The sequence below is a fragment of the Onychostoma macrolepis genome, chromosome 02 (genome assembly GCF_012432095.1).
Source record: "Onychostoma macrolepis isolate SWU-2019 chromosome 02, ASM1243209v1, whole genome shotgun sequence".
Classification (NCBI taxonomy): Eukaryota; Metazoa; Chordata; class Actinopteri; order Cypriniformes; family Cyprinidae; genus Onychostoma; species Onychostoma macrolepis.
This window is the reverse complement of record NC_081156.1, coordinates 8143169-8166315: the sequence shown is the minus strand read 5'-3', so window position 1 is coordinate 8166315 and position 23147 is coordinate 8143169. Positions and strand designations below refer to the sequence as shown.

General features: G+C 36.6%; 1 protein-coding gene across 2 annotated transcripts; it reads right to left on the bottom strand.

Annotated features, from left to right (window-relative positions):
• Positions 1–814: 814 nt before the first annotated feature.
• On the bottom strand, positions 815–15764 carry ss18 (SS18 subunit of BAF chromatin remodeling complex). Of its 2 annotated transcripts, XM_058756300.1 has the most exons (10): positions 15605–15764; positions 13941–14017; positions 11375–11459; positions 10821–10947; positions 6060–6284; positions 5810–5974; positions 5655–5732; positions 3012–3134; positions 2432–2562; positions 815–1597 (listed from the first exon to the last, which is right to left on the bottom strand). In XM_058756300.1, exons 1-10 carry the CDS (start codon positions 15671–15673, stop codon positions 1571–1573), a joined length of 1107 nt encoding a protein of 368 aa, XP_058612283.1. In that variant the 5' UTR covers positions 15674–15764; the 3' UTR covers positions 815–1570. The 2 variants fall into 2 exon arrangements, with proteins under 2 accessions (XP_058612283.1, XP_058612293.1); XM_058756310.1 differs by lacking the exons at positions 13941–14017; positions 15605–15764 and adding an exon at positions 12525–12680.
• Positions 15765–23147: the final 7383 nt, after the last annotated feature.

Below are 23147 nucleotides of genomic sequence, written 5' to 3'. Positions count from 1 at the left end.
CAAGAAAAAAAGCATACCTTTATTGGTCGCCGCTCTCTGCTCCGGAAGATGCTCACAGCTCACAAAAGTTTTTTGTTTTTTTCCCCCTCCTGCTGATCCAAACTAGCTCTTCTGATTGGCCGAAATTCTCTGATCTCTGAAGAGTGCTCGCCGTTGCCTCTACAGATGCACAAATCACTTTTGCTCCATTTGTCACAGATATGTGGTGCAAAAGGGAGCGTGCGCGAAACTTGTCATTTGCAGGTAAAAAACAGCGTTTAAGACTCCTAGCAGCAGATTCAAGCCGTTGCCGTTATGTACTTGTCTTTGTGCTCGAAAAAGCATCCAAGAAAAAAAAATATAGCTATATGTAAGAAAACAGTCTACAAGTGTGCAAATCTCATTGCAAGAATTCACATACTGATTTGTGGATGTACAAAATTCGTCCGTGACTTCAAATTTTTTGATGCAGGTGTGTGAATGTGTTTTGCACCATATTCACTGCAGAAACAGTAGCAAACCACGTGAGTGTATACGTTTCTTTAATTTGTGGTCCATAGAATAGGATTTGTGCACCTGCAATGAAGGATTCGAGAAGGTGTAACTGTTGTGTCACGGACGCTCAGTTGTTTTGCACCAAAAATACCTTCATATTAGTTGGTTCAGTTGTGTTTGATCAGGGTTGAAGCTGAACTTTGCAGGAAGGTAGATCTCCAGGAGCAGGCTTTGGCACTCCTGGGCTACAGCATCCCCAGACCCCCTACAAGATACTTGCTTCTTTGATACCAAGTTTGAAGACATTCCATGATTCGACCATGATTGAAATACAACCCAGTACAGTACCAGATCGGTTTAATCAAATTTCAGCAAGACATACAGGTCATTTTAAAATGGAACGTCCCACCTTCAAAAATGAAAGAAAACAAATTCAATACAGTCAATAAGCACACGGGACGACACTTTGAGCTACTGTTCAACACCTGGACTCAATCTGAGCTCTATTAGATAAAGCATAAAATACATTTATACATCATAGCATAGTTTTGAACCTGAAAACCATTTTCCACCTCTCCACTAGCCTTCATTCGCACCTCAGCATTATTGCTTCTCTGACATTTGCGGGAGAGGAGAAAATGTAAAAAAACAACAACAACGCACAATGAATTTTATTAGAAAAACAAAACACGTTCCACTGCTGTGTGTGTTTCTGTATTTTCACTGATTTCGTAAGTTGCTGTAAATAAGGCAGCTGTTTCACTTAAGGCATTGCTGCTGTGAAATTGCTTCTCTGTTAAACTCAAAACTGCACATATGAGTTGACAGGAAATTCTTAGTGTACGCTTTCTCTTTTTTTGTCAAATGAGTTTTTTAGGCGTTTCACAATTAGATCACCTGTGCTGAGAATCGAGCCAATCATTGATCGGTTAGTTCAAATGCTTGTGGCCGAATGAAGAGTTCAGTCTACGTTAGCGGGGAAGATTCATCTCTTCATAGGTGATGTATAGAGATTTTGAGAGCGCAGTAGCCCTTCATCAGATCACACACAGCTCCAAATTGGAAATGCTAGGGTGGGAAGTCAAATGCCCGTCATCTACTGCTGGTAGTTGCCATACTGCCCCTGTGAACAAAGATACATAGTCACTGTAAGCCTGTGCTACAACACAGCTACGACAGACTTATTAACCGACATTGTGTTAACTGAAGGATGAGAGTCATGTGTCACACTCAGAAACATTTCCATTTCCGTTACGGTTTCTTTTAAAGATGGAAATATTACAGATTAAACGTGACATTTATTCGTCTCATTTAATGATTCCAAGACAGTGAGTAACAAATGTTTGAAAAGGAGCTGATGAGTACAGTCACAATAATTGAACCAGGGTTTCTGCAGGTTTTATGAAGGTAAATGTAAGACTTTTTATGGCCTTTTTAAGACAAAGTAAAGTAAAAATTTAAACAATAAACTGAATGGAAAATGTAACTTTGTAACTCATTGTAATGTAGCTAATTTTACAAAAAGTAATAAAAACCTTTCCAGAGCAAATGATCTAACTCATATGCTCAATCTCAAGTAAATGCATATTGATTAAAGGATGTTTATATATTTGTGTTTGGGAAACAAAACAAGGCCATATTGACATTCCATTCAGTTTATTCCTTAAATGTTCTTTACATGGTCTTAAAAAAAAAATACTAAGGATGCAGGGCATGCAACATTTAATGCTATGACTTTTTATATTAAAGACTTTCAGCTCTGATTTAAGACCTTTTTAGGCCTTAATTTATGGTTTTGCTCAAAACCACTCAACAGAGACACATGAAGAAAAAATTCCAAAATTGGTGACCACCAGCAGTTAACAGAAATATCATTCACATTTAAACAAAGTATCTAATAACACAGATTTCGACAGGTATCTTAGCAGTGCTCTGTAGTGACGAGAGGGTTTCTCACCTGGTCAAAAGCATAGGGGCGCTGTGGCTGTCCTTGTGGTGGTCCGGGCTGTGGGGGTCTGTAGGCTGAATACTGCTGCCCTTGACTCTGGGGGTAGTTCGGATACTGACTTGGAGTGGCCTGAGACGGACCTGTTGGTATAAAAGGAAGAGTGTTTACTAATGGGAATAAATAAAATTGTATCTCTGTATTCTTACTAGGGATGTAGACAGTTAACTGATTAAGAAACCTTATGATCACAAATTGTGCCATGTCAGAAATGTGTACATCGTTAGACTTAAAGTTAAATATCTTCTGGACCATTATGAACCTTTCTAACTAGTGAGGACAGAGGTCTTCACAAATCAGCTGTCATGATATTTCACTACAGTGGCCCTCACATCTATAGCTAAACCTGTATATACACACACACACACACACACACACACACACACACACACACACACACACACACACAGACAGACAGACAGAATTTCTTTTTTTTGCTACATTCACAAAGAAGCAGAACTTGATAGTAAATGCAGCCGTCAATGATTGATTTCCGATGTCTCAGACGTGAATCTGCCAGTATAATTCATACCATAGGCCTGCTGCTGTCCGGGGTATCCCTGCTGTCCCGTGTACTGCTGCTGCGGAGGGTAACCCTGCTGCTGCGGTGGACCCTGCTGATACGCCTCTTGCTGCTGACCATACTGTGCGCTTCCTACAGCAAGACGAACAAGCAATTCATGAAGCATCAGCAAAGCTACCTGTTAAGTACAATGAACCGTGTGTTTGCAGGAATTCCAGCTAAGAGTGTCTGCATCATGCACAACTAGGTCTGGGCGATAAATGATATCCTATCGAGAAAAATTCATCAATGTTGCCATTAAATTAACGTTGATGAGCTCTGGACATTTTTACTCAGTATGGATTAATCTAACAGCCGATCACACAGCAGAGAAATAAAGGCTGCATAACATACCGCCAAAATAAAAAAATCAGTTTAACTTAAAAAAAAAAAAAAAAAAATATGGCAGAAAAATAAATCAAAAAATAAATGCTTTGTTACAAAGTAGTTGTTGTATTTTAATTTGATTACTAGGGTTGTAACGATAAACCGCGAGCCGGTTGAAAATCAATTCAAATATGTGCCAATTCAAATGGGTTGAGATGCCAAGCAAATTGCGATACAATTGGGGTAGGAGTTTATATGAATGTATCTCTGAGAGGAACCGACTGTCTTTAGAAAAGTTTGTGTGGTATTTTCTTTTCATCTTGCCTCTGAAAGATGCATATTAAAGTAACCCAGGAAACACTGTTTCATTGCTGTTCATGAGCGCCACCTGCTGGCAGAGAGTGAATCTGCGTCTCATTCAGTTCGTCTGCTGTTTCCTTCAGATGTTTTATGTAGTTTCACAAAATTGAATTCAGACCATTCTGTTTTTGCTTCAGATTTCGAAATTATACCGTCTAATTTAGATTTAAAAAATGCTCATGCTGCATCTTTGTTTGGATCATGATTAAAATGCAGTGGTTGCCTCTAATTTTAAATGGAAAGAGCAGACAAAGCCTTAGTCTGTTTATATGAAGAGATTTCTTTTATTTGTGTAACTTATTTTAGTTTTGTGAAATTATATTTTAATTTCACAAAGAAACGTACAGCAATAGCCTAATGAAAGGGCACCTTTTCATTTACTATATCATTTGTCTTCAATTTCATTTTGTTAAAAATAATCGTGAGAAAATCGAATCATGAATTGAATCTGTTTTGTGTTGTTGTTTTTCCCTCTCTTCTCTCTCTTATTCGCCTTTACTTACACATTCTTAGCGCTGCTCCATTGGTTCTGCTCCTGCCAATCATCGTTGGAGGCGATGACGTCCAACTACTGGCTACCGGGATCCATAAAAGGAAGACGCTGAGACAGTGCAGGAGATGCCTTGCTCGTTGTCTGTTGCTATTGTGATTTTTAGCCAACGCTAACTTTGTGTATTGTGGGATAAGCTGTTGTTTTGTATATCCGCGTGTGTTTTGTGCATTACCTAAAAGCGCCACATCATGAGTTGAGTGAATCGTTACACCCCAATTGATTACATTTTAAAATATACATTTAATTGTTTATTTTATTTATTCATTTCGTTAGACACCATTTTGTATGATAAATCATAAAACAGAATCCAGAAAAAAATAGAAAGGAAAACATAGATTTGAAGGGAAAAATAATATTGATTTTATGGGGCCCTAAATTAAAAGGCAGCTACGCTGTAGAGTTTAATTGTGAACAAACTTGAAGGTTAGACCGGAGTGGCCTATTCGGCAGTGGGTGTAGATCAGGGTTCCTCAATTAGTTTTCGCCGAGGGCCAAATTCTGCCAACAATACCAAGCCAAGGGCCACTGACCTATATATATATATATAATTCTTATTACAATTTTTATATTATTGTGGCTTTTGTTCAAATAGTCACAAGACGGTCACAAGATAAATATTCAGATTTTTCCCCCAGTAGTCTGTTTTATTCAAACAATTATGAACATTTTTGCATTTAGATACAGAAGAACTTTGCCTGTTGAATATTAAAAACAAATGAACAAACAAAAAATCTGGATCTCCATGTCTGCCATGCAATCCTTCCTGCTCATCTCCAGACTGGATCTCTTCTCTCCACTTTCCCTAATTGCAGATTCAATTATTAGACCTGTCAGCATTAATATTTTTACACTTAGATTTTTTTGGGGGGATCACGTGACAATAAGCGACACGGGATTCTATTTTAGAAATGGTTTTTATTTTCTGTGACGTCGCGGCAGGAACAACATACAAAATATGACAGTGATAATCTCAGGTAATGATTATGTGCTTTATTCAGTGTTAAAAGTGTCTAATGTGAGTTTGAATATTATTTGCGTGAGGTTTATAGCCATAGTGAAAGCAACAATATATATTTTACCTCAGATCTTGAAAATAAATTAAAGCAAACTTACGTTACCGCGTAACTCGCGTCCGGTCGGTGTAGACACGTTAATGTCGCTTGTAAGTTATGATGCAAGTTAATGTCGCATTATTTGAAATTAGCGCGGGCCAAACATTTTTCTCTCGGGCCGCCTATTGAGGAACCCTGGTGCAGATCATATTGCCCCAAAATGGACATAACATTACCCACCAACCACTGGAATAATTTGGTTAAGATTATTTGTGCTATACTGAAGCAGTACAAATAATTTTGCAAAAGAACCCATCTTACCCTCTGGCGCCCCCTGTCCTCCATGGCTGTATTGCTCCGTGTAGTATTCCTCTTGACCAGGATATTGCTGAGGAGGTCCTGAAAACACACCAAACAGACATTAAAACAACCAAAAACTGAGTGAATCAATATTTTATCAAGATATTTCAGCATACCTTGATGCGGTGGCCTGTAGGGAGGCATGGGCCTCTGTCCCATCACGTGATTGCCTTGACCAATCATGCCCATGGGGTTCTGCTGCCCCTGGAAATGCTGCCCGCTGCCACCAGAAGGGGGTATGTTGTACTGTTGAGCAGGAGCCTGCTGGTGCATCATAGGCCCTAGAAAACACAGGCACTCATAGCAAACTGGTTTTTTGATTATGTGGTAGATATTATTGTTAAAACATGGTTTTCAGATGAGTACCCTGACTGGGCTGCATGTTCAAGTTGGGCCGAGGGCCGTAGTTGGCCATGGGCTGCCCCTGGCTCATGTTTATCTGCCCCTGTGCCTGTATTCCCTGCGAGGAGGGCACTGTGTGGTTATATGCCCCCATGGTGCCATGGCTGCTGGGTGGCATGTTAATGGAGCCGCTGGGTATGCTGGGTGTCTGGTTGGGCCCGGGGCCCTGCATGGTCATGTGGGTTGGACCTGGAGAAGCAGACAGATAGTAAAGGGTCATGAAACCCTAAAACACATTTTTTGAGATGCAAACATATATGTACAGGTTGCACATCAGTGAAAACAACAATAGCCCTCATTAAGTGGTTATTTTTTCATTTTATAGAGGCATTTTGTTCTTCGATTCAAACGGCAAAGTTAAACCAACGTCACGAAAAGTGATGTATATGCGTTAATTTGAAGTGGTGATTGGCTGCCGTGGCTAATCAGTATGCGTCTACGTCATCAGTTTCCAAAGCTTTTCGCAGTATTATTCATAAGAACGAACTCTTATGATCCAATCACTGCGCTGTATTATGCATGAGGTCGTCTTACAGCGGAGAATTCAGATCTCATGAACGAGCTTCTGCGCTGTCAGTTCACCTCTGCAAAAACATGACCGTAACGATATTTAATATAACAACTCGTAGAGCGCGCATGAGAGAGCGGTTTCTGCACTGAACGCCGAGATGAGTTTAACAACACATTCTGCACGGATCATAGTTCATATCCGGACCAGAGCAAACGTGTTTCAAGTTTTGTGAGCATATTTCATATTCTCTCGTGCTCCAAACATTAATCAGCACCGTGTATGCGCACATATCATGTCTTCTTCAAATAAAAGATGTGCAAATAAGCAAAACACCGCAAACAATGATAAAAACCGAAAATTCAAAGAAGAGTAAACAAAAGGTAACTATGCCTTTATTCTGTCTATTTAAAACATTTTAATATTTATTTTTCTGTATAATGAGTGTGTTTTTAGGTCTGTGATTTATTGTTTTTTTTCTCCCCTCTTCATTCCCATTTTCCACAGCTTTACATGCCTATTTCTGGAGTCTTTTTCAACTCTAAGGTGTGAAAGACCAGTGCTGAAACAGGGGGGTTTCATGACACTTTAACAACACAAACCCCTTTACTTTTAATGTGAAAATACAATTAAAACAACCCTATAAGCATTCAATAATCATATGAAGCACATCACTAAAAGCAAACTATGAGAAGATGTAAATACATTAGATGCCTAACAAAAACATTTGATTTAAGATGGTTATTTACATCATTTGTTTTAGTGTGCCAGCAAAAAAAAGAAAAAAAAGAAGACTTTATAAGGGTGGGAATCTTTAGGCAGCTCACGATCTGATCCGATTGTAGGAATCACAAATCCATTTTAAAACAATTCCTGATCTACATTTTTTTCTAATTAATTTAGTGAGTTTACCGACTTTGGATATCACATTTATTTGTGCATTTTTATGAAGTTATTTACATAAATGCTTCTTAAAATAATTCCAAATTAATAAAATCTGAACACTTGCAGTTTAAGAATTATAACCAACTAAATATAGCTTCAAAACATAAGCAAAAAAGGACAGAAAATAGGTGACAGAAGCAATTTAGACAGCCTAAGTCAAAAACAGAGCTGTGGCACTTTCTCCGAGAAGCTTAAAACAAACTACCTGCAAACTGTGAGCAAGTCTACCTAGAAATAAGCTGTTTTAAAGCCAATGTTGATTTCATTTTGTTAAATAAAAACTACTAATGGTATTATTCTTGAAAACATTTAAACTTTACAACTTTTTCTCACAAGTGTCTAAATTTTGGCACAGTACTGTAGTTTGCAGGTAGTTTTTCCCAAGCAGTTTGGAGCAGTGTTAATTTTGACAGCAAATTTTGATTTAGTTTTAGTCATCTGAATTGTTTTAGTTTTAGACTAGTTTTAGTCAACTAAATATCATACAATTTTAGTCGACTAAATCTAAAGTAGATTTAGTCAACTAAAATCTAAAGGGTTTAGTTAAATTGTAATGCATTTTTATTTTTTGAGAGATTTTAGTACATCAAAATAAGCTAAAGCTTATAAACTAAATAAAATATATATATTTTTAAATATATGTATTTTAGATATTTATTTCCTTTTTTATAGATTCATTTTATAATTTCAGTTCATTTCATTTATTTTATTTCAATTACTGAAGAATATTTTATGTTTTTAGTTTTAAGTATAAAAACTTGATGCTAGTAAAATCTATATATTAAATAATATTTTGAATAATGTTCTTAGTCTGTCCATCCTGTGATGGGCAATCCCAGACACAAGCCACAATAGTTGTTAATTAAATGGAAATTAAATTAAATACAGTTTATGTACCCAAAATATCAATAATGACTAGGAAAAAAAGCTTGAAATACGCCGTGACTCTTATTTTGAAATGTCTGTACTGTGGACTGTACAGTTGCAGGCTGCAGGCAATATGAACTGATTACAGCTTGCACTGAAGCAGTCTGAAGCGCTGCTGCGCGAGTCTGTAGAGCGTGCAACAGCGCAGACGGTACAATGCAAATGTACGTAAAATATTCCCCTAAGAATTGGGATACCACTACTATACAGTCACATGTCATCATACGTCGTCTAGCTCCTACAATAAACACACCTATACTGGTGTGCATTAGAGCCATTACCGTTCTATATTAATGCACTGCTTACTGACACACACACACACACACACACACACACACACACACACACACAGTGCAGCTCACACACCCAGGATGTATTAATGACAGTTTAAATACTGAATCACTACATTATATTTTCCAGCAACAAGAGGATAAAATTGCTGTTTTTGACGTAAACTCACTCATTGTAAAGAGATATGCACAGAAGCACTCTCTCTCTCGAATTGGCAATAGGTATTCGAGAAAAATGTTTAGCGATTTCTAATTATTGGGGGAACTAGCCCTCCTAAATGTCTATGGTGGTTATCGCCCTGATCAGACATGAAAATATGCTGTGGCACTATCGTGCAGTCAGTAATGATATAACGTTAGCAAACTGTAGCGATTTTTTGCAAACATTTCTTAGAATAACATGACCGTAAATATGAACACACGATTGAATGTAACAAACAAATGATTACTTTTCATTAAAATCTTTATTAATGCCAATAATGCTTACATTTATGTGTCTTTATTCGCTCAGGCAGCCATGTTGCCGCTGTAGCCGGTTTATGCTGAGATAATTCATACCTAGGGATGGGTGTTGTTTAAATTGTATCGATACTGATACTGATACCGATACCGCTTATCGATACCGGTATTTATAGATACTGTTAATCAATACTATTTGGTGCAAAAGTGACTTACATATTTGTTTCCCTACTATCAAAGTCTGTGGGGACCACCAACCCACATTCTTCAAAATATATTATTTTGTGTTCAGCACAAGAAAGAAATTAATGCAGGTTTGGTACAATGTGACAGTGGGTAAATAATGACAGAATTTTAATTTTTGGGTGAACTATCCCTTTAATGACAATCGGTAGCATGTTTAGTACTGTTGCTTTAAGAGCTGCATGCATCTGTTTCTCTCTCAACTGTTTACTTTCACTTTAGACATAACTAACTGTTTTAATATGTAAACATTGTGTGTGTTTGACAATATTAGCGCAATCAGACGATAACTAAGTAATCAGGTGTTGTTTGACAGGCCTTTTAGTGTACGCACTCTGAATAAGCGCACGTCAGAACAGCACGCAAATGAATGGTTTAAACAGCAAGGCTTTAAAGCACATGCAAATAATATACTTTTGTGATTGCGAATAAGTGCAGTGTCTTGTGAGCGTAACTATACCGCTGAATCAACATTTGATGTGAATGTGTCTCGCGAGTTACAGTTGGACAGCGCATTGCTTGAGGTAGATGTGTTTTGTAAGTAAATGTTTCATTATATTACTAGTGTTGCCTCCTTTGTTCACTATTACACTACTGCATATATTGCATCTGACACTGCTGTTGCTTAGTTTTGTAACGTGAGCCCACACTTTTCACTCGTTTCACTCTTGCCGCGATGACTGATTGCACACAAACACACAACGCACATGTGCACAGATATCACACACACGTCGAGCAAATGTCAGCCTCATCATTCAGTGAAGGAAAATGACAAGCAGCAGCTTCTAATTCGTCATTAACATTGAAGTATATGGAGATAAAACAACGCAAGTATCGATAACCGTATCATTTCTCCTGAAGCTCATTGGTAGTCCGGTATTGACCCAATTACGTACCAGTCCAAAAAAATACCGGTTCTCGGTACCCATCCCTATTCATACCCCTTCATTTGAAGTGAGGTCCCAGAAAATCTTTGTTTGAAGGGCTATCTGGCCCTTCCCCTACCCCTACCCCTCCAACCAAAAGAGAATCGAGACACCCCTACCCCTTCACGTGAACACACGGTCGGGGAAAGGCAAAGGGGTAGAAATGGGATTGGGCCTAAGTCTGACTGGATAGCAGATATCTCGTTTTTATTCGCTGACGAAAATGAGAGTATATTTTCGTTTTATTTTTTGTCATTAAAAACTGTTTTTTTATTTAGTTATCGCCTCATTTTCGTCTGTAAAAAAACGTCATTGACAAATTATGACGAAAATAATTTGTCAACGAAATGAACACTGGTTTGGAGTAGTTGCCAGAGTCTTCCTCAGCTGCTGGAGTTTGATGGTGAGTGCAGTGGTCTGACTGTACCTGGCATTTGTCCGTTCATCTGGCTCTGCATGTGTGGTGCGGGCGGCCCGTCTGACGGCATACTGTGACCGTGGGGCAGCTGTGGAGTCGCTCCACTCTGATTCATGGGCATGTTCTGAGTGGGCGGCTATAGAGAAACACAGAGACACTTACTCAACCACTGATTTCATTCAGTTATTTACCCATTAATTTATCTGTTTTATTTATAAGTGGCAATTTAATAACGATTCCTGATAGCCAAATTAACAGTTTGGTATGTTTTATGCTAATTCAATTTCATACTTATACTTTATAAACTCTGTGGTAAAGCCTATTATAGGCTATTCAAAGGCAATTGCCTTTGTGTCAACCTACACCAACATACCTGCTACCTTTTTTAAAGGGCAATCTAATCTTAAATTCAAATCAAACCCATGCTGTGTGACATCATACAGATCATATGAATTATGCACATTAAATATAAATATATTCTGGTTTCTTATCATTTTATTATACCATACCTAAAGCCAATAAATGCCAATGTATCAGATGGGAGACTGGGAATAAATACTCACGGCGGGAAGCAGAGACTGCATGTTCTGATTGGAGTCTGCTATTGTGGCCAGATACACTAGATTTCTGTGTAGCATCTGTTGGTAGCTGCCAGAGAGCAATGAGAAAAGAGCTTTGATCACTGAGTGAACTGGGAGAATCATTTGAGAATGTGAAATGTGTGATATAAACACTATGGTGTGTCTTAAAGGTATAGTACATGTAATAATTTACTCTCCTTCATGTTGTTTCTTTTGTCTGCTGAACACAGAAGAAGATATTTTGAAGAATGTTGGTAACCAAACAGTTGCTGCTAGCCACAAACATCCATAGTATTTTTTGTTTCAATAATATGAAAATAAATGGGAACCAACAACTGTTTGCTTGCCCACGTTCTTCAAAGTATCTTTGTTTGTGTTTAGCAGAAGAAAGAACCTCATACAGGTTTAGGACAACTTCAGGGTAAATAAATTATGACAGAATTTTCATGTTTGGGTGAACTAATCATTTTTGGCAGTTAATGCGAACTGCATAAATGTGTTTTTTGCACTGAAATGCCAATATTTGACCCTCATTTGTTATTTTTGTACAAAAAAAAAAAGAGTTCCACTCAGCACCTTAAAGGGGTCCTATTATGCTCTTTTACAAAGTCTTGATTTTGTTTTGGGGGTGTACTAGAACATGCTCTCATGCTTGGTGGTTCAAACAGCGCATTATTTTTCACATAATTTACATTATTACAGCACCTCTCTCCCCAGCCTGGCACAAACGGCTCGATTAGTTCCGGGTTTGATGAAGGCCCGCCTTCCGAAAAACAAAATGTGTTGTGATTGGTTAGCTGTCCCAGTGCGTTGTGATTGGCGAACCGCTTAGACGGTGTTTCAGTACTGCCCCGCCCCTTGCCAAGGCAGCAAGTTCGTCAATATTGGCATCAATTTGAGCCGGATTCATACCCAGAGGATATTGAACAAGAGGATTTAGCGAGACATATTAGAGTGGTAACATTGTTGTTATTTTTTATTTTTTTGGCTAAATCACGTTTTAGATGGGATGTCAACAACCACCTAAAATAACTGCATTTACTATGTACAGATAAGTACAATGGTAATATGTAACATGACATAACATTATAACATGAATTGCAGTGAAACTGTTATATAGTTGAATTTTTACCATAGTCCAGTGTTTCCCAGACACTTTATTTGTGGCGGCATATAAATGCAAATTCATTCTCTGCCAGCAGGAGGCGCTGTTGGAGCGGTAGAGAGCGAGGCTTCCCCGGTAACGCTGTACACAAAGCTCACAAATGCTGCTTTATCAGACATTACATGCAAGATGAAATGAAAATGACATCCAAATTGTTCTGAAGACAGTCGGTTTCCTTCAGAAATACAGTGATATAAAACACCCGCACCGGGTTTCGATTTTGAAACGTGCAGTGCTCATGTTTATTCAACGAAGTCAAAGCCTTTTGGAAAATCTATTTGTGGAGGTCAGTTTTGATATTGTGGCAGGCGCCACAAATAAATCAATGTATGGGAAACACTGTAGTCTCATAGTTGAAGTGTAAATTCTGCAGATTACATCACTGTCCAGTATTGTACTGTCAGCAATTTATAAAAACGTTTTCATAATTGTAACATACATAATTATTCAGGTGCATGTGTAATAACTTGCAAAAACTTGACGCTAAAGCAGCACGACCACTCCACTTGCCCCACGAGCTCGCCACTCCCCGCCAGCCAACCATTCATATTTCCGTAGGCGGGATTTATTTTAATGATATTCTAATGGGCCGCTTTGTGACATCACAAACCCTGGAAAGCAACGCTGTAGTCCAAAAGAGCCATTCGTTGTAGTTCTTGAAAAGGGATTTTTTAAAAACGAAATATCTCCCTTTGAAGTGGACTATGCCCAAACATACACTCTACACACTGACTAAAATTCAAAAAGTGAAAAAGCATAATAGGACCCTTTTAAGGACAAGAATGACTCCACTGAAACCCATTAAAACCACAATATTTAATCAAAGTGCCAATTAAGCATAAATCATGCACTCTTTGTTAACAGGCTTTCACTCTGTTAGCAAGGCTTCAAAAATGTTTTTATTTTATTTTAACTTTTTATTTTCCACCTGGTGTCACCATTTTCCCAGGTTTGACCTATAGAGCAAATATTCACCCTTTTCTATTTTCTGATTTTGCTGAGAAAAAAAAAAGAAGAAATTATGTAAATATAAGAATATGGAAATTGGTTTTCTTTTTTTATATGACAGCACATAAAATGACCTGTCAGGATTTTTGTAAACAAACCGGCATTTAAAGGATTCAAATCCTGAAAACGAATGTATTTCTGGTAGTTATGATCAGGACTGATGCTGGTAAAGAAATCTGTCAGTGAATGTGAAAAAAAAAATATATATATATATATATATATATATATATATATATATAGATATACAATATGTCTTTCATATTTTTGAGAGAGATTTCTGTCCACTTTTTTAAAGTGACGAATAAAGGTTTAAGAAAAATCTATAAACAAATGAAAAACATCAAAGACTGTGCATATGCATGACAGAGAACTTACTGCGAACATTCAGCTGTTTTCCCTTTACTCTGGAAATCCATGATGCACTGAATCAACTGATTGTTTTCATCCAGCAACTGCAAATGAAACATCACAAAGTTAATTAAACATTAAGACAGAAAAAGAACAAAATAATGCAGGAAAAATGTTAAAAGCAGTAATTAATTAATGAAAAAGTGGTAAAAAAAATAGCACAAGCAAAGAGGTCCATATAACACTTGGGGAAACTAAGCCGTTAGCAGTAGTGCTCCATAAAAATACTGATTCTCCTATTAATTGTGATTATGAAAACAATGCTGATAATCAAACGCCAAGATCAAGCTTTTATTCCATGCCTATTTTCAGTGGATGTGAGGAAATGAATCTTTTATTTATTTATTTTTTTGGTAATGTTGGATGTATGTTATTTTATAATGTACCGGTTAGGGATCTCTATATTTTAATGTCCCCTGCACTGATGCTGATGCTCTTGCTGCTGTATCTCTGCAGCTGATGCAGAATCCGCAGCGCCAAGTTTGTATTGAATGTAATGCAATAAAAGGACTGTGTATCATGCAATAACACCATAATGGCAAGAAAAGTCTTTCTATTGAGTTGTTTCTGCATGTATAAACTTGAATTGTTCTTCTTTAAATGAATAGTTCAAAAAGAGGAGTGAATCAGTCTGAACTTGAATCAAACTGATCTGAAAAAAAAAAATCAAAGTGCTGGTTTACGCATCAGTCAGGACAGGTCATTACATCAATCATCGCAATTATGGGATTGAGTCATGAAACAAGCATACACACAAAATGTGCAAATTCACTAAAACAACAAATCAAGCAACAGTTTTTGGTCATCAAGTGCCAGGAAATCATTGCTATATGCCGCTGGATGACACATAAATTAACCTGTTACCTTAAAATTCTTCCTTTTATTAAAGTAACACCTAAACATTATTCATTCAAGCAGCAGGGAACACTGGTCAACAGACATGAGTAATAGAAAACCAAAGAATAAAGCTTCACTGACCAAATCAGACCCGAATCATAAAGCTCGACTGATCAAATCATACATGAGGAATTAAAAACAGATAAACATCTACAAAAAAAAAAAAATGTTTGACTAATCAAATCTGACAGGAATAATGAAAAAAACAAAGAATAAAAGTGGGCTGATCAAATCAGACCCGCGTAATCAATATAAGGAGAAGTCGGCAATTAGCATACGCGCTTGTAACAAAACATACGATTAATAATAAAATCAGGTGTACAGTAACGATTCTACTAATTAGAAATCGCTGGCACAATTCTGTCTGTTTGACCGTGTAACAGTTAATTTACACTGCGACGCTTTTACACAATCCTCTATTGTGATTCATCAGAGCCGAGCATGTACGTTACGTTAACGTTAGCGGCTAACAAAGACACAGCAAAGCCGAGGCGATTTAAACCGCTTTAAACGCTAAACAACGACTTAAGATCAGAAGCGCGACCTGCTCGTGTTTTATTCTGTAGGAGCTGCTGAACACGACGACAAACATCTCTCTAAAATGTTTGGTTTATGATGTTATGAGAGTGTTGGCGGGAGAGACGTTGCAGCTAACTAGCCGAGCCCTCTAACGTTAATGCAAACGCAATTACCCTCGGTTTCATCCTGCTTGAAAAATTATTCAAATAAATTACCTTTTGTATCCCGGCAGGCGTTATATCGCCTTTAGCGCGCTGCCGGTGCGGTGCGAACGCCACAGACATGTTCGTTAATCGTTAGTTGAGATTACCGATACGGTCAACACACAAACACACACTGAGCGAGAACAAACGCGCTGAGCTGCGAAATCAGAGCGATCCATTGCGCGCGGAACAGATGGGGGCGTCGCGTCTTCCCATCGCACTCAAAACAGAAAAACCGACAAGACTCAATCAAGAATCAAGACGATTAAAACATACCTCAATGTTTACATTATCCAGCACTTGGTATTTAAATCACAATGTCCCGATTAACACTAAATATACACGCTAGAATAGCACCGACGCACCTCTGTGGTCTAATAATGGTTTGTTCCTGAGGGTCACTGAGGGGGAATTCCAAATGCCATTTGCTCAGCCTTCCTTGACTATCGTTGGTTAAATTCAGGTTAGAATGCGACGTGCGGAACAGCACTGTCATGTGTAAAGAGCGATATAATGCTTGAATTTACATTTCCCATATTCATGTGTGCAACATGGTGCAAAATGAAAATTCTACTTCAGTTACCTTATGTAACTTCCCATTTTACCGCACCAGTGGCATTTCATTTAAGTTTAATCTGATAATATTATAAAAAGCAACATTAAACGCATTTCTATGTACAGTCTGCAATTGTTTTTTTTTTTTTTTTTTTTTGTTGTTACTCAACTCATTAACATTCGCAAAGGTCACCAGCAGAGGGAGCAAAGAAGAGGGAAAAATTAGTTAAGTTATGTAGCATCATCTTGTGGGGTAGATGTAGCCATTCAGATGACACAGATGTCACATTGTTAGAAAAAAGATGAAAAAGATATGTTGTTAGATGCACTGGGACGCATCTTGGTGTCCTCTGGTGTTTAGGTCATCTTTCGTCAAGAGTTGATCAGGCTCCAGCCCTGAACATCTCTGCCCTCTTGATCCAAGGGGACCTGGTGGCTTTCTCCTCAGCTTTGCTCATAATGGTTTTGCTATAACTGTTCTTGCACACTATTTTGCTAAACACTGCGCATAGAGCTTGGAGGTTTGCTGTATTTGCCTTCTAAGTTGCCACCCCAATATCTTCAGGTTTTACATGCTGTACCGCTTTTGATCATGCATTTCACAACACCGACAATAAGTTTTTCGTTATTATTTAAAGATAGTTTAAACAATTAAAATATATCTTGTAGCTATAGTGAAGCTGACTCAATTGATGCCATACATGAGGCCTGACAGATACACAGAAAAATATAGTGTTTCTGCACCAACCAAGCAGCAGGTGGCAGTAATGCACTTCGGTAATTTTGTTTCGTAATCCACAGTTAACAAAAACAAAAAGAAGACAAAACAAGCTTTTATCTCTTTTCTTTTTTAACTATTGCATCTATCAACTGTACATTTAGAAATGAGTTACCTACCATCTACACTATGCTTTGTATATAACAGGCCTGTAGTGCTTGTTTGCCATGTTACAGTAAACAAAATAGTTTTGAATGTAGTGTTTTCTTTGTTTCATGGAGCTTTGGGAGAGTGGAAAGTTTTCTTTCTTTCCTTAAATATTACAGCTGTGTATGGTTACAAACAAACTGATTTACATGGTCAATACAAGAAAACACTATACATTTAATTCAACATGCCAGTCTTGTAACCATTTGTGAAATTTACTAGCAAATGCTAAAAATAGTTTGAAAGTAATTTTTAGTGTTAGAAGTTAGAAGGTAACTTTGATGCAACACTCACAATTGCTTGAAACACATGACAAATAAAATCCACAGAAATGGCGTCGCTCTTCTTCTTAAACCAATACAAAAGCACATGACCAGCCTCTATAAAGCTGCCAGAGTTTTATGTCTTTGATATACATCGGTTGGAGTGAACTGGGTGTAGCAGCTCCTCATGCATTGACTCATACTTCGCGGTCGCAGTCATGCATAGAATCCGAGAAGCTCAAAAGGTCAAAATATGCATAAGCAGAATTCCCACCTTTCCACAGAACCCAAGTGTTCATGACTAATCCACCCACTGTCTTATCATTCTCATACACTGTGCAATCTGCCTGTTGTCATCTCATCCACCCTGCTGCATTCCCTGCACTAAAACCTCTTGATTCAGGAATCCCAACACTGATAGGATTCATTTGCCTGTTAGTTCGCTCAGTGACAGTTTAGCATTGAATATGATCATCTGCATGAATAAATGACACTCTTGTCATCTGTAACAGTATAAAAATAAAGTCAGTTTCAGTGTCAAGACGAGTCGAAACAGAGCTGCTATTGAAAGTCTCGGTGTTACTGCTGGAGCTCTTATCTTCACTGACTGATTGGAGTGAATTATTAACTTGTTGTTTAAAGAGAGAAGAAACACACGGTGAATTTTCATGAGACTCGTACATGAGAACATGGTATCGTCTTTCATTTTTCTTTTAAAGTCACCATGATATCAAAATGGACCATTAATCTAATTTTTGCATTTTCCATTTCATGCCAAGTTTAATTAAAAGCAAGGGGGTTTTAACAAAGGTAAATCTGTGGTGTATATAATGTTTCATTCTACATTTCAGATGTTATGTTAATCGTGTTAAATGCGCAGCAAAGAATTATTGGGTTACAGTTTATCTTGAAGTCCACTTTAGACTATTCTTCTATTAATTGTAAGCTACATGTCAGCTAACTCTCATTAGACTAGACTGTTAGGTTGGGGTTAGTAGAAAAAGTTGACATGTACTTGCAAAGTTACCTAGTCAAACTGAGAGTTACCATCAAAGTATGATAGCAGATAATAAGCAGACAGTCTACTAATACTCTAATGACTGCTAAGTTACTTAGTTGTGATTAATGCTTTATACCACATATCTGATCGGTGTATAGTTAAAGGGATAGTTCACACAACAATGAAAATTCTGCCATCATTTACTCACCCTATGTTGTTCCAAACCTGCATGAGTTTATTTCAACAAAAGTTAAATGTGTTAAATGTGTTCAGAAAAGAGTGTCCAGAGTTTTCATGTTATTAGATTTTTAACAAAAATTAAACTTATACACATCTATGGGACAAAACACCCCATGGGTGGGGTAAAATGCCCCCCAGTCTGACAAAGCAATTTACTTTAAACATTTACAGGAAAATCAGAGTACAGACAGTTTTTGCTTAAACTAAAAAGGATTTAATAAATAATTATGAATTAAAAAATTATAATAGCCTATTTGAAACATTTTGTTAGCTGATGCTAACTAGCTAGCCACCTGATGCTAACTTGAGGTAGTCTAATTTTTAAATATAAAATCCAAATATTTTTATTCAACCAACTAGTTAGAATACATTTGATGGAAAAACAATGGATTTGATGTTCAGGACAGAATAACTACAGTAATTGCCCATTGCCCCCCGGGGGCATTTTACCCCACTGACTAGGTTTGAGAAACAAATTATGTCATTCTGAAAATATACTCCCTATCTACAGGCCCTGCTGTTCTCATATCATATATAACTGTGATGTTCTACAAAACACTTTTTTTCTTACTGCTGAAAATGAGATGATTTACTGTGAAATCCGTTTTCTCTTCGGTGCATGTAAGCTTCATGGTGAAAACTTCTACATCACTCTCGTCAACGTAGTCCATAGTTACAATAAAAATTTATTGTGTGGTTATTTTGGGAAAAACAGTAGGTGGTGGGCGTTTTCCCCCACTCTATCTTACTTTGAAAAGCGTTGGTATCCGAACAGTTGACGGTAGCCATTGACCTCTATTGTATTTTTCTATTCAGGATTTGGTCAAAATTCCTAGACACCCTCCCCTTCATGAAAGAAAACATGGTTTGTGACGCAGAGGGTATCTCTACATTTATTTGCAGAACTCGCATAGCTATCATATTATTTAGTGAATAAAAAATGTGAATGGTCTTCATTCACTTAAAAAATGTGACCTTTTACCCAAACTCGGTCCATCATAGACTCTGTCACCTAATATTAACATTAACTCCTTTCCTCCCACATACTTGCAAAATCCTTGGCTTCATTTCCAGTCATTCTGGCCAAAACATGTTTTAAGAGCAAATAATGGGTGCCTTATCTTGACTTCCTTTTGTTTGGTAACATGTAGAAGAAACTTATTTTTTCATTTCTTTTGTATTATGAGGATGTATGAGGATCTTTTGTATTACGCTGAGGATGGGATCAGTGAGTGGAAAACTTCAACTGATATGGAATACCTATAGTGTATAATAAACACTATTTGAGTGTAAATGTAAAATTGAACATACTTTATATTTTAAACTTGATGCAGTGTTAATTTTGTAGCTGTCATCTCAACAATTCAGTGCCCTTAGTTGCTGTTACAATACAGGAGTTTGTAATTTAACAATTTCGCAATGTTTGCAAAGATAATACCTGACTTGATTCAGCACGTTAATGGTGATTCTCATATAAACACTGGGGAAATGTTCATTTCAACTTTGTGGGTGTTACACTTTAAATTTGCAGTGTACTTAAAAATTTAGAAATTAGGACAGACCTCTTCTTTGAGTCTGTATAGGCAAACTATCAAACACAAATAAGATATTGAATGATATTTATTGTAAATAATCTATATAAATGAATTGAAATTAAAATGAAAATGTTTCTCTATATTCTTATATAGCTAGAAGATAGATACTGTTAACTTAAGTAAATATTTAAAAGATAAGATTTAATTTGTACATAATTTGTTTTGACTTGTACAATGACAAATAAAAGTGGGCTATTCTAATTTATTCATAGAATTTAATTAGCCTACTATTTTTTAAACAGACAGGAATAGCCTACAGCAGGTGGTCATTGGAAATAATCAGATTTCGGCAGAGGTGTAAAAAGTACTCAAACATTTTACTCAAGTGAAAGTAAAGATACTCAGTAAAAATTTGACTCAATTAAAAGTGCAAGTATCTGGCCAAAAACATACTTGAGTAAAAGTAAAAAAGTACTTTAAATTGTACTCAAGTATTAAAAAAGTAGAAGTACTTTTATTTTTCTGACAGACATACAGAAGTTTGGTTAAAGGGAGAAAGGTCAAACACATAGCCTATCTAGTGCAGCAATAACAATTACAGTGCAGCACAGCGGAACACACACAAAAAAACATTGCAGGGAAAGGAATTAAAAGGAAACTCTATCCTTTCCACCCTCATGCCATCCCATATATATATATATATATATATATATGACTTTTATTTATTAGATGAACACAAACTAAGATCTAAATCATCTAAACTAAATCATCTCTCTTCGTATAATAAGACAAGTATGGGACTTCCAAAAATGACACCTCAAAAACTACACAAAGTGAATATGACAGTAACTCATACAACCCCTGTTAATGAATCAGTGTCTTCTTAAGTGAAACGGTAGACATGTGTGAGAAAAATACAAATACTAATATTTTTAACTTGACCGTCGTGTTCACTTTGTATTGTTTCTATAGAGGTATATATTGCTTGTGTTGATCTGAAGAAAGAAAGTCATGAACATCTGGGACGACATGAGAATCGTCATTTTTGGGTGAACTATCGCTTAATAACAATGTGATGCAGAGGTGAGAAACATATTCCAGACAGAATGCAAGAATGGGTTGAATTAATGAGGAGTGTCATAGAATTAAAACATACATTAACGTTTTGAAAGGCCACTTTTTTGTGTCGTCTACGTCACTGTCTAAAAGGATAATTAATCTTTTAATTGTTTATTTAGGGCATTTTTATTTGGGCATTTTCTAAGCAAATATTGCTACATAATTATCTGTGACTAATTATATGAATTAATGAGCAAATCATGTAATTGTTAAGATTTAAAAAAAATATTCATTGAGAGTCCAAATTCCTACTCAGTGCGTCATATAATGACATATTATTAAAACAACTTATCCACTACCTGGTAAGAACATCACAACATGAATTACAATTAAGTGAACACACAATGTTCATTTAAACACTTTTTTGGAGATTTGTAGTATTTAATTAAAAAAATAATAATTCCCACAAAAATATTAATTATATTTAAATTTTCATCACTGATTTTATTTGCACTCAATCTTGTGCATTAAGCCAATATATTACACAGCTAATGGCTCTATCAAAACAAAGAATAATGAATTAACTTTTTGGGGGAAACACATCTTTGCTGCCTCAACATGCTTCCTCAGATTTGATGGTGAACTTTTGAACCCAGACATTTACCTGATGAAGGTCATAACTGAAGCAGAACTGTGTGTGTGCTTGATGCCTGAAAACAATGATTATTGGTTCTCACGTCAAGAACACATGTTTGAGATTCTGTTTACCATATTTAATGTGCATAAGATCAAATAAAAATATAATGTACTTTTTAAGTTGAAATAAAATTGTAAGGAGTAAAAAGTACATTTTTTTTCTTCAGAAATCTAATCAAGTAAAAGTACAAGTAGTCAGTTTAAATTGTACTTGAATAAAGTAAAAATCCCCCAGAATAATACTTAAGTAAAGCAATCAAGTAGAATTACTCAAGTATTTTACACACCTGGATTTCGGGCATTGAAAAGTTTGAAAACCCCTGTTTTATTAGAACTGTTTGTTTTCAAATCAGAAAGTCTGAACTGGCGATTTAAACTCAATTACACAGAACAGACAAATGCTTTCCATATTAATGAAGGTTATCCAGGCAGAAATGGGGAGAAATGACTCTCTACTTTAACTCCGCATTTCACAAGTTAGTCATTTGTTTTGTCTAAAGTTAGTGATTTAGTTACAAGGACATAAGAACGAAGAGCAATGAATAACTAAAACGACCAATTGTAAAAATAAATAAATAAAAAGACCTGTCCGATTTGCGAAATCTTTATAGGCTAATTATTTAAAATCAAGCCTACTCAGATGAGCTAACTAAAATATGTTTTGCTCTTGTTCCCATTTTGTAGGCTAATGAAAACTACGAAAACGGTGTTTCTGATCGAACATTCCAAATGTCCATTATTTTAATGTTAAAAAATGAGAATGTTATGTGAACATTCCATTGTATAGCCTAATTCTGCAAACATTATGGGAATGCTACTTTGGAATGTTTTCTGAAACAAACAATAACATTAAAAACGTTAGATGAACATCCAACTAATAGGCTACGTTTAATTTAATTTAAAACGTTTAGGCTAATAAACGGTGTATGAATAAAGTTGTTGTTCTAACGTTTTGAGAACTTTAGCAGCCTAAAGCCAGACAGCCTTAACTCTGACTGAACGTTCTAAAAACAGAACTTTAGAGTCAGTAAGTTCTGAGAACGTTCATTGTTAACTGGGTAAAGCAGCAAGTCTAATTTAATACAATGCATTTTATTGTTTCAAATAAGCCTACTAAGAAATGTTTCATAGCTATTTATAGCAGGCTATTCTTTAGAATCATTGTGTGAATGCACTATGTTGTTTGTGGCGTTGTTATCAGTGTTGAGGGTGTGACGGTGGACTGTCTCCCGCCCCTCCGCGGTCTTACGCCGCATTCTTCTGAAGCTCCGCCCGCCGCTGA